The sequence below is a fragment of the Garra rufa genome, chromosome 18 (genome assembly GCF_049309525.1).
Source record: "Garra rufa chromosome 18, GarRuf1.0, whole genome shotgun sequence".
NCBI classification, from domain to species: Eukaryota; Metazoa; Chordata; class Actinopteri; order Cypriniformes; family Cyprinidae; genus Garra; species Garra rufa.
In genome coordinates, this window is record NC_133378.1 from 17656789 (window position 1) to 17667925 (window position 11137).

Sequence of the window (11137 nt, forward strand, 5' to 3'; positions counted from 1 at the left end):
GGACAAATAATCTAGAACTTTCTGAAAATACGAGAATTAAATACATTTCCAAGTCTGACTTTAAACTAATTCTGTAGAATGGCCAATATTACAATCTCTCTCAGTAGCTGGATCATTTGAAAAACTTCACATGGAAGTGATGTCTTTGGTCACACATATATGAGAGACACCTGCTGCTCTTTTCAGCTCTTTCATCTTTAAACAGGTTGAAGGTGAATTAAGGATATTGGTGTAGTGTGTCCTAACCACGGGGAAAATCCTATTGTTGCAGCTATTTTCCTTGCTTTGTTTGGTTCAACAATAAATGTAGCTTACATAATCAGAAAGCATCATAGTAAAAATGTATTTTCTATATTTATACTTAGATTTCATATGAACCAAACAGTCATTTAGTTGTAAGTACCTACAGTACCTGATCATTATATGCTGTCACACTGCAAAAAATGCTTTTCTTAGATTTTTTTCTCATTTCCAGCCAAAATATCTACAAATTCATAAATCGAGAAGAATTTTCTAGATGAGTAAAAATTGTCGTTTTCCAAAAAAATAAGTCAAAATTAAGTGTTTTTGCTTGAAACAATTCTACTTATTCTTATTCTAAGCAAAAACTCACTTAATTTTGACTTTTTTTTTTGTTTTGTTTTTTGAAAACAAGAAAATAATTTTTACTCATCTAGAAAATCTTTCTTGATATAAGAATTTTAGATGTTTTGGCTGGAATCAAGGCAAAACATTCTAAGTAAGAAAAGCGTTTTTTGCAGTGCATGTAAACGTCACCCAAAAATGAAAATTCTATCATTAATTACTCACCCTTATGTCGTTTCGAACAGGTAAGACCTTTGTTCATCCTCAGAACACAAGTTAAGATATTTTTGATGAAATCCAAGCTTTCTTACCCTGCATAGACAGCAATGCAACAGAAATGTTCAAAGCCCAGAAAGATAGTAAGGATAAAATAGTCCACTTGATATCAGTGGTTCAAACTTAATTTTATAAAGCTACAAGAATACTTTTTGTGTCCAAAGAAAACAAAAATAACTACTTTATTCAACATTTTCTTTTCTTCCATGTCAGTTTTCGATGCGCACTCACAAGAGTGCAATGCATACATGTGGTGCTGCTGATGCTTTAATGTTAAAAATCAAAAATACTACTTGATCATCAGGATAGTGTAAAGATATGTACATACTACTACTCATAAAAATTACATTTGAACTGTTAGTAAGTAATAGATCTTATATATGTGTGTGTTGAACCCAATACTAGTGTAAACAACCTCACTGTTCTAAAAAATCCTTTCTGCCCTCTCCTGGAGACAAATTAGAAGTACATACAAATAAACAAGTTACATATCTAGCATTTACTGTTAAAAATAAGCAGGAGTAAATCCTGTTAGCAGTAGACGGCATGTGAGCGAAGAAGACAAAAGCTAATTAAAAAGGGATTGAAAGCTTTATTTAGCCTAATGCAGTGCAATAGTTACCCATAATCCAGGTTAACACTGTAAACTCTGGGGGCAAAGCATGACCGGTCTACAGCAAGAAGAATCTCAGAAACAACACTCTTACTCGAAAATGCTGTGTTTGCAATGGTGGACCTTAAAACTACAAGAACAGAGCTTACAAATAGTGTACACACTATGATTTAGTATAAATAGAAGTATGCAATGGAGCACTCTTTAGTAAGAGCTCTACAGTGGGCTGAAGTTTAGCTCTTCAGGAGGAATGTGCTCAGCTGCTCTGGTCCTTCATCAAGAGGAGATGATGTTCTCTGCTGCTCAACCTAATAACACTCTGTAGTTTAGGCGTTATATGATGATGAGGACACTTTTCCTCCGTGGCCTGTCCAGTTAGTGTGGATGTACTTTCCAGGGTTTGATAGCAGCTCATATGTGTGGGCACCAAAGTAGTCTCTTTGTGCCTGAAGAGTGACACAATGTTAGAGGTGATATTAGCTCTGTCAGTTTAATTTAAATAACATAGAATATCTACTATATGAATATTAAGGGCTTCAAATGCCTAGAACCATAAATGTCCAGAAGTAATCCCTATGATGGTTCTAGAGAGAGAGGTTTACCTGCAGCAGGTTTGCTGGTAGCATCTCGTGCCTGTAACCATCATAGAAGGACAGGGCGGTGGTGAAGCACGGCATGGGGATTCCCTGCTGCACACCTGTACTTACTACCCTACGCCATGAATCCTGCAAAACACAACCAACGTACTTTTAAACAAACCTCTTTCTACATATATTGTCATTATTAATACCAACAAACCTTTAGATCAATTTTTAAAAGTAAACTGCTGTTCATACATAATTTCTATTTTATATCTATATTACATTTTCCAAACGTCTGTGGATTTTCAGACCATATTTAACATCTGATAAATGACTTTAAAATCATTTATGTTACATTCTGACTATGCATGCTATTATGTTGCCAAATAATTGCTTTCATATCATAGCTAAATACTGCAGCTTATACAAATCAATTACCATCAAAGCACAGCATTTGTGAAAAAAAGTGCTAAACTACATGATTACATTTGATACACTTTAATTAACTACAATGACTACTACTTGAAGGGATAGTTCAACAAAAATTAAAATTCTGTCATTAATTACTCACCCTTATGTTGGTTCAAACCTGTAGGACCTTCGTTCATCTTCAGAACACAAATTAAAGAGATAGTTCAGCCGAAATTGAAAATTTGATGTTTATCTGTTTATCCCCAGGGCATCCAAGATGTAGGTGACTGTTTCTCCAGTAAAACACAAACAAAGATTTTTAACTTAAACCATTGCAGTCTGTGAGTCATATAATGGCAGTCAATGGGCTCCATGGCTTTGAGAGTCAAAAAAATGTACACTTACACCCTATGGCTTGTGACGATACATTGAGGTCTTAACACACGAAACAATCGGTCTGTGAAAGAAACTGTATTAATATCATTTTTTACCTCTGATCTACTGCAATGTCCAACTTAAGCGCGTTCACAACAGCCGACGCGTGACACGTTAACGTGCTCTGGCTTAGCAGACGCATGCACAGAAGCGATCTGTTGCATGTATACGCCACTCATTGTTTACACAGAGAGATTGTGGGCATGACGGCTACTAAAAATGGTAATTTCTTAACTAATTAAAAACTAAAAGATTACGTTTGCTTGTGAACTGATGCAGGAGTATTGACTTTTCACCAACTCCCAACTTTTGAACCTGATCAACTGAAGTTATGGTTGCTTGCTCTTCGTCACACATCGGCTGTTGTGAACACGCTCAGGACTGTTGGACATTGCGGTGGATCAGAGGTAAAAAAAAAAAAAAAAAAAAAAAGATATAAATACTGTTCAGTTTCTTGCACAGACTGATTGTTTTGTGTGTTAAGACCTCAGTGTATCATCACGAGCCGCAGGGTTTAATTTGGTTTTGTCTGTGTATGTTTTTTTTTTTTACTCTCAAAGCCTTGGGTCCCATTGACTGCCATTATATGACTGACAGACTGCAACGGCTTGAGTTAAAAATCTTTGTATGTGTTCTACTCAAGAAACAAAGTCACTTACATCTTGGATGCACTTACATCTTGGATCTTGGGTAAGCAGATAAACATCAAATTTAATTTTTTGGCTGAACTATCCCTTTCTGACCCTCCATAGACATCAACATAACTACCACATTCAAAGGCCCAGAAAGGTAGTAAGGACAATGTTAAAATAGTCCATGTGACATCAGTGGTTCAACCGTTTTATCAAAATATGAGAATACTTTTTGTGCACAAAGAAAACAAAAATAACACCTTTATTCCATGACAGCTTTTATCGTGCATTTCCGACAGTACAAGGTTCTACATCAGAACGCCAGCTCCTGCAACAGCAGCACCACACGCATACATCGTGATACTCTCGTGAACATGCGACGAAGACTGACATGGAAAAGAAGAAATTGTTAAATAAAGTCGTTATTTTTGTTTGTTTTTTGCTCGCAAAAAGTATTCTCGTAGCTTCATAAAATTACGGTTGAACCACTGATGGTCACATGGACTATTTTAAAGATGTCCTTACTACTTTTCTGTGTCTTGAATCTGTCAGTTGCATTGCTGTCTATGCAGGGTCAGAAAGCTTTTGAATTTCATCCAAAATATATTACATTTCGAAGATGAATGAAGGACGTGTTCCAACGCGACAGAACAAGATTCCAGCGACAAGCAATTTGGCTGTCCACACCAGACACAACACGACAGCGCAGCGTGACAGAATCACTCAAATATCACAGCCATTCAGAAGCGCACTGCACTCCCAATGAAATGGACATGTTTTTAATCTAATTCATAAATATTAAACCTTTTTAACGGTATTAAAACTACATACTGAGTGACTAATACCATCTGGTTCACACTGGGTTTGCAGTTTTAACGTACGTTAATTGCATTAATACGCATTAACTTATTTTCAAGATCTGAGGTAAACTATCTGTTGTTGCTTTCAGTATGGCTGTAAATGTCACGCAATATTATATCCAAACTCACATTAAACACTTTTAACATTAAAGCAACTGAGATTATCACTGTCACTTAGTTTGTTGTTGTTCCTGGCATTCCAGTGTCATGGAAATAGAAACTTAGTTAGAAATTTAGTGTCGCTATCACAGCTAGTTAGGACAAAAACTCGAATTAACATGGAAAAGATTTTTATCTTTAAGATTATTATTTAAGACTTCATTCATTTGTTTTTCTTTTTATCGTGTGTCATGGCATTGTGTGTAGTTAGGACACGGTATTATGGGTTTGGAACAACATGAGGGCGAGTAATTAACGACATAATTTTCATTTTTGGGTGAACTATCCCTTTAAATAATTTAAATTCATATAAAAAAAAATAACATAAAACTGTCACTAATTACAGGATATGCTATCATGGACATATATATTTGGAAGGCACTAAGTGGATATTACTTTTTAGAGACACTGTATATATACATTCATATAAATGCACATAAACAGTCTGTCATTAGTGCTGCTGATTTCTCTATATATTTAGAGGCACTATTACAGGAAACAGCACAATTTGTGGCCACTCTTGGCTCATTTCCTGTACCTGACAATCCTGTACAGCTTTACTGAAGAAGTTATCCAGCAGCAAACTCTGCAACTCTGAGTTCCGGTCAAATGCTTCCTTGATCTTTCCCAAGAAAACACTGCGAATGAAAGATTCATGACCTTTAATCATAACTAATCTGTAGTGATGATAATAAAATCAAACTGTTTCCTCATTTCTGGGATGGTTACATCAAACAATATCACCACTTCCTATTGTTTACACAATTGCAACATCGACAGGGTGGAGAAAGGATGAAGTTTCGTATGATTTCATTCTTGAGTATTTCAGCAGACACAGCCTTTTCTGACAAGCAATCTGAATGTAGCATATATTTTTTTTTAAATCACTGCGAGAAAAGCCTGCTCACCTGCGAATGATGCAGCCTCCTCTCCACATCAGGGCAATAGCACCATAGTTAAGAGACCAGCCGAACTCTACTGCAGCCTGTCTGAGCAGCATGAACCCTTGAGCATATGAAATGATCTTTGAGGCGTACAAAGCCTGAAAAAGAAATAACAATAAACATTAGGTTAAAAACAACAACTCCATTAACTGATGCACCTTAATACATGAACATTGTTCTGATAAGTCCATTTCAAGCTGTGAGATACACAAAACGCTATTGGCTATTTAAAAAAGGAGACGGAACCGCTCTAATTTCGTCAACACAGAATAATGCTGCATGTTTCAAAACAATTCAGTGGACCTTGAATGATCTAAATTTTACCGAGTATATCCCACCTTTCTAATATCTTCGAGAAACTGTGCCTTGTTTCCAGTGAACTTGACACCCTGGGGGCCATTGAGGTTCTTACTGGCCTGAACCCTCTCATCCTTCAGAGAGGAGAGACATCTGGCAAAGACAGCTTCCCCTGTGAATGAAAGACATTACAAACAACACAGACAGTCATCTCCTGTTAAAGTCTGGATCTCTGGTCGCATAATAAGATTATAATCACTGTTAGACCATGTCAGAGAGACCACATGAGGAAACATTAAAACATTAGATAGTCCAAGCATGACAGAGACAGACAGGCCCCACACAGAACAACCTGATCACAATAACTATATATAAATGAAAAAAAATTGTGCAATAAGATAAAATCACTTGATGTCTGAATGAATATGTACTCTCTTTTTATTACTGTGTTCATCAATAATATGTATCAAAATAAAGTAAATAAATTGTCATGCTTAAAAAGAAATCAATTAAACTAATAAAAAATAACTAAAATTAAATAAATTAATTTATTAATTTATTAATTGGCACTGAAGTATTAATTTATCATTAATGCAATCTGGTGACTCAGATATGTTTTGCATTTTAGATATACTGTTGTATTTTATTATTATTATTATTATTTAAATACTTTTATTTATCCAAAATAAAACTACATTATTGTATTACCAGACATTATTTTCATGAAATCAAGCACATTTTCCCTCACATTCCCAATACTGTAATGCAAAGGTTTTTTCCAAATCCAGGAATTATTAAATATGACCAGGATATTTATTTGTCAAATTTATCTAGGACTTCTATAAAACAGTAATATACACTACTATTCTAAAGTTTTTGAACAGTGAGATTTTTAATGTTTTTAAAAGAAGTCTCTTCTGCTCCCCAAACCTACATTTATTGTATAAAATACAGCAAAAACAGTAACATTTTGAAATATTTTTACTATTTAAAATAACTGTTTTCTATTTTTAATATATTTTAAATCATAATTTATTCCTGTGATTTTTCAGCATCATTACGCCAGTCTTCTGTCACATGATCCTTCGGAAATCACATATAGAACATTAAGAACATTATAATGATTTCTGAAGGATCAATGTGACTGCTAAAAATTCAGCTTTGAAATCACAGGAATAAATTACATTTTAAAATATATTCAAATAGAAAACAGTTATTTGAAATAGTACAAATATTTCAAAATTGTTCTGCTTTAGCTGTACTTTGGATCAAATAAATGCAGGCTTGGTGAGCAGAAGAGACTTCTTCAAAAAAACATCTTAATTTAAAAAAATCTTACTGTTGAAAAACATTTGACTTTTGTCTTCAAGACTATAGTAACAATGCATAATGTACTTCATATCTGGTACCAGACCCTCACCCTTACACTGTTGACACCGGTAACGTAATGCTCTTCGGTGTACTGAGTAATCAGCCAGACTATTGTGAGAGCAGATCTTACTACATCTACAAACATGTAGATGTAATTTAGAGGCTGGAAGCAAAACCCTGAAGTCAGCATGACTTTGTATTATATTATCACCCAGCCCAATGCAAACTAGTAAGGGAAGAGGCAAGTGAAGGAAGGAAAAAAAAAAAAATCAAGTGGAAAACAGCCAGTCATGGTGAACTCAGCACTGGAATGCAGCCTATTGAGAAAAGAAAACCCTCCTCTACAACCCTGCAAATCATAGCTGGTCTCTCACGCTTTAGTGCTGCACAAACAGCCTTTTGTCTATTCAACTGACACTACATATACAAGCCCATGTCCTGATGTGACAGCTACATCAAGCCAGGTCAGTTTTTGTTTAAATAGTACATTTCTAGCTTTAGAAAAACATGCATCAGTGTTGACTATTAAGTAACTGGTTTCTGTGCCTTGAGTGATCCAGAAGTCTACAAGTTTAACCAGATCTTAACAGAGATCAGTTTTTTTTTTTTTTTTTCTCATTTCAAATCTAGCCCAAAACTCTTCACATTTGCCCTGGGACAGCGGGTCATCCTTATTGTTGAGCTCTGCATCAAAGGCCAGAACAGAAAATCCCGCTTATGTCACATGAGCTGAGGAGGTGAACTGCAAAGCTGCTTAAAGAGACGCTTCATTCAACATGTTTGTCTAAGGCCAACTAACATATCTGCCTCTATATCTAAAACAACAGAAAAACACACCCAAACTTGAAATTATGCAAGACTCTCTCTCACCGATTAATGTAACAGGTGTGCCGTATTCCAAAGCAGAGATGGCCGTCCATTTCCCTGTGCCTTTCTGCCCGGCGCTGTCTCTGATTTTGGGCAGCAGGTGAGTGCCGTCCCCATCCTTGAATTTCAGGATATTGGCAGTGATCTCAATGAGGAAAGAGTCCAGCTCTGTCTTATTCCACTGATCGAAGGCCTGACAGGCAAACCAGACAAAGAAATTTAGTCTTAAGAGGAAGCAGACTAAAACAGTCCTTCAGAAGGAACAGGGTGCAGTGTATTTCACAATCCAAACAAAATAAGGAAGAAGGAAACAGAAGAGACAATAGAGGGGATTGGAAGAATTACAACATCATGGACTTTTCATCTAACCTGAGCCATTTCATCATGGTCCATACCAAGCACATCCTTCATCAGATGATACGCCTCACAGATGAGCTGCATGTCACCGTATTCAATACCGTTGTGGACCATCTTAACAAAATGTCCTGCTCCTTCATCTCCAACCTACACAAATATACAAAGAATTCTGAGAAGTGCATTTACAAGCTATATAAATGCATATCTATCTATTGATAACTAATACTCACCCAGTCGCAGCAAGGCTCTCCTGTGCCCACCTTGGCGGCAATGCTCTGAAAAATGTCTTTTAAGTGTGGCCTGAAGGAATAAAATAAAGTTAGATTCTATATACACACATATACATTTTAGGTGGACTTCTTTAAGTCCTCACCAAGCATCTTTATGTCCTCCGGGCATCAGTGAAGGTCCATACCGAGCCCCATCTTCTCCTCCACTCACTCCACTACCCACAAACAGCAGGTTCTTCTCCTTCAGGCTCTGACAGCGTCTCTATGTGAGGAGCGTGAATGTTTAGATCAAGTACTGTTATCACCTCACATGATCATAAGTTTGGATTATCAGACTCACTGTTGTATCTCTATACTCTGAATTTCCACCATCAATGATGATGTCACCAGATTCAAGAAGAGGAACCTACAAGATACGGAAAAATGGGTTATTTGATCACTCTGGCAGGGTGACAAGGCAAACTAAGACTAGGACTGTCGATTCATAGTGATGTTTACCAGTTTATCGATGAAGTCATCGACAGCTTGTCCCGCTTTGACGAGGAGGATGATGCGACGAGGTTTTTTGAGTTTAGACACCATGTCTTCGAGGGACTCAGCCCCGATCACCTTAGTGCCTTTGGCTTCATTGTTTAAAAAATCTTGGACTTTGGACACTGTCCTGTTGAACGCGCACACCTGAGGAATGACAGAAGTTGTAAAATCTTAAACCTGATGTGAATCAGAATAGGTTTTGCAAGGAGAGAGAGAGAAAAAAAAAAGTGACTTACCACAAATCCATGGTCGTTCATGTTCAGGATCAGATTCTGACCCATCACAGCCAGACCAATGAGAGCAATATCAGCTCTGTGGAGACAAAATATGGAGATTATGAGAAAGAACATTCATATTTAAATACAGAGAGCTAACTTATTGAAATTAGTGATTATGAAAAATGTAATTCTGACTGGATGACATAGAATAGATTTTAACAATCTGTGTTTGAACAGATCAGTATGAATGTGCAAGAACTTTCACTATATTATATTTAATTATAATAAAACACTCAAATATGCTGTAGAAATTTAATATCACATTACCAAGCGTTTGAAACGCAAATGTATACTTACTGAGCCATGGTTGAAGGTTGGTTCCGTCTTAAAATGACACTTTCTATCAAGGTTTTCACTACTGCTGCACCGTCTCTGCTGAACTTCCTCATTCACGGCCTGATCCACAGCACTACGCCAACTCCCAATGAACACGCCTGACAGACCCACAGTGGTCGTGGCGTCATCCTTATCGCCATCTGTGATTGGCGGAGATACTCTGAGCAGAGATTGAAGGCTGTTCGTTGGCTGTCTGGTTTTGTCCCTCCCCCACGGTGTCGAATGAAGTAAATGGGGTTAGAATTATATTTTTGACGATGAACTCTGAGACGATGAACCGTTGCATCAGTGTACTGATGTACGTAAGAGGTCTGAAATTTCATCAAATTGATTAATTATTAAATAGATTACTACATTTAGGCGCAACGACTATTTTCTGAAAAGTATACCTTTATAAACGAGTTTTATTGTTAAAGTTACTGCATATAAAATAGATATGCAATAACTACTTTTTTTTAAATATGGAGTTTGTAATACTATCTGATAAAAATAAGTTAGAGTTATAAGTATTTGACGTAATTATTTGCAAGATAATGTAATTATAATGTAATAATATTATAATGTAGTTATAATAATAACGTAATTATTTATAAGATTATCTTTCTTCATAGCTCAGTACTTTATTTCATATAGTACATTTTCTGGTTATTTATAAATAGATAGTACAGGTGATTTTATGTAAGTGATAAAAAAAATGTGTTACTTAATCACTTCAAAGAAGTAAAATATAAAGGTAGGCATAATCATAAATAATACGATAGGAATATTATTTAATAGCATATTAATTTTATATCAAATGTGGTATTTTAGGTACTCTACTCAACTCAGTGGTTAGTATTTGTTAGATATGGAAGCCCGTTTCCACCACTTAATAAAAAAAAGGTAAAAACTCTGAATTCTGACTTTTTTCTCTAGCAAATGTAAGTTTATATCTCACAATTCTGACTTTTCCAATCAGAATGACAAGTTATAAAGTCAGAATTGCGAGACATGAAGTCACAATTCTGAGAAATAAAGTCAGAACTGCAAGATAATATTTTTTTTCTCAGAATTGCGAGTTTATATCTCAAAATAGTGAATTTTTTCCTCAGAGTTGTGAGATATAAACTTGCAGTTGCCAGTTATAAAGATCAGAAAAAAGACTGATATGTTCTCAAAATTGCAAGTTTGTATCTTAATTCTGACTTAACTCGTAATTGCAAGATATAAACTTAAAATTCTGAGAAAAAGTCACTATTTCGAGATATAAACCCACAATTCCGAGAAAAAAACTCAATATTTATCTCACCGTTCTGATATTTCTCAGAATTCTGACTTTATAACTCGCAATTGCGAGTTTATATCAAACAATTCTGAGAAAAAGTCATAATT

The 11137-nt window shown here is 35.6% G+C and overlaps 1 protein-coding gene across 1 annotated transcript; it reads right to left on the reverse strand.

Annotated features, from left to right (window-relative positions):
- Positions 1-1433: 1433 nt before the first annotated feature.
- On the reverse strand, positions 1434-9867 carry LOC141291283 (6-phosphogluconate dehydrogenase, decarboxylating). Its single transcript, XM_073823460.1, has 13 exons — positions 9728-9867; positions 9389-9464; positions 9117-9296; positions 8959-9024; positions 8762-8880; positions 8619-8688; positions 8401-8535; positions 8035-8224; positions 5835-5965; positions 5461-5594; positions 5091-5190; positions 2077-2199; positions 1434-1920 (listed from the first exon to the last, which is right to left on the reverse strand). The coding sequence occupies exons 1-13, from the start codon at positions 9817-9819 to the stop codon at positions 1801-1803; spliced, it is 1536 nt and encodes a 511-aa protein (XP_073679561.1). The 5' UTR covers positions 9820-9867; the 3' UTR covers positions 1434-1800.
- Between the last annotated feature and the right edge of the window lie 1270 nt (positions 9868-11137).

Bases quoted from the DNA above. Each gene is read 5' to 3' on its own strand.
- LOC141291283 (XM_073823460.1), bottom strand. From the start codon at position 9,819: ATGAGGAAGTTCAGCAGAGACGGTGCAGCAGTAGTGAAAACCTTGATA. The intron at 5,595-5,834 runs GTGGGATATACT...TTTCTTTTTCAG, and splicing joins TTCTCGAAGATATTAGAAAG to GCTTTGTACGCCTCAAAGAT. The intron at 2,200-5,090 runs GTACAGGAAATG...TGTGTTTTGCAG, and splicing joins AAGCTGTACAGGATTGTCAG to GATTCATGGCGTAGGGTAGT.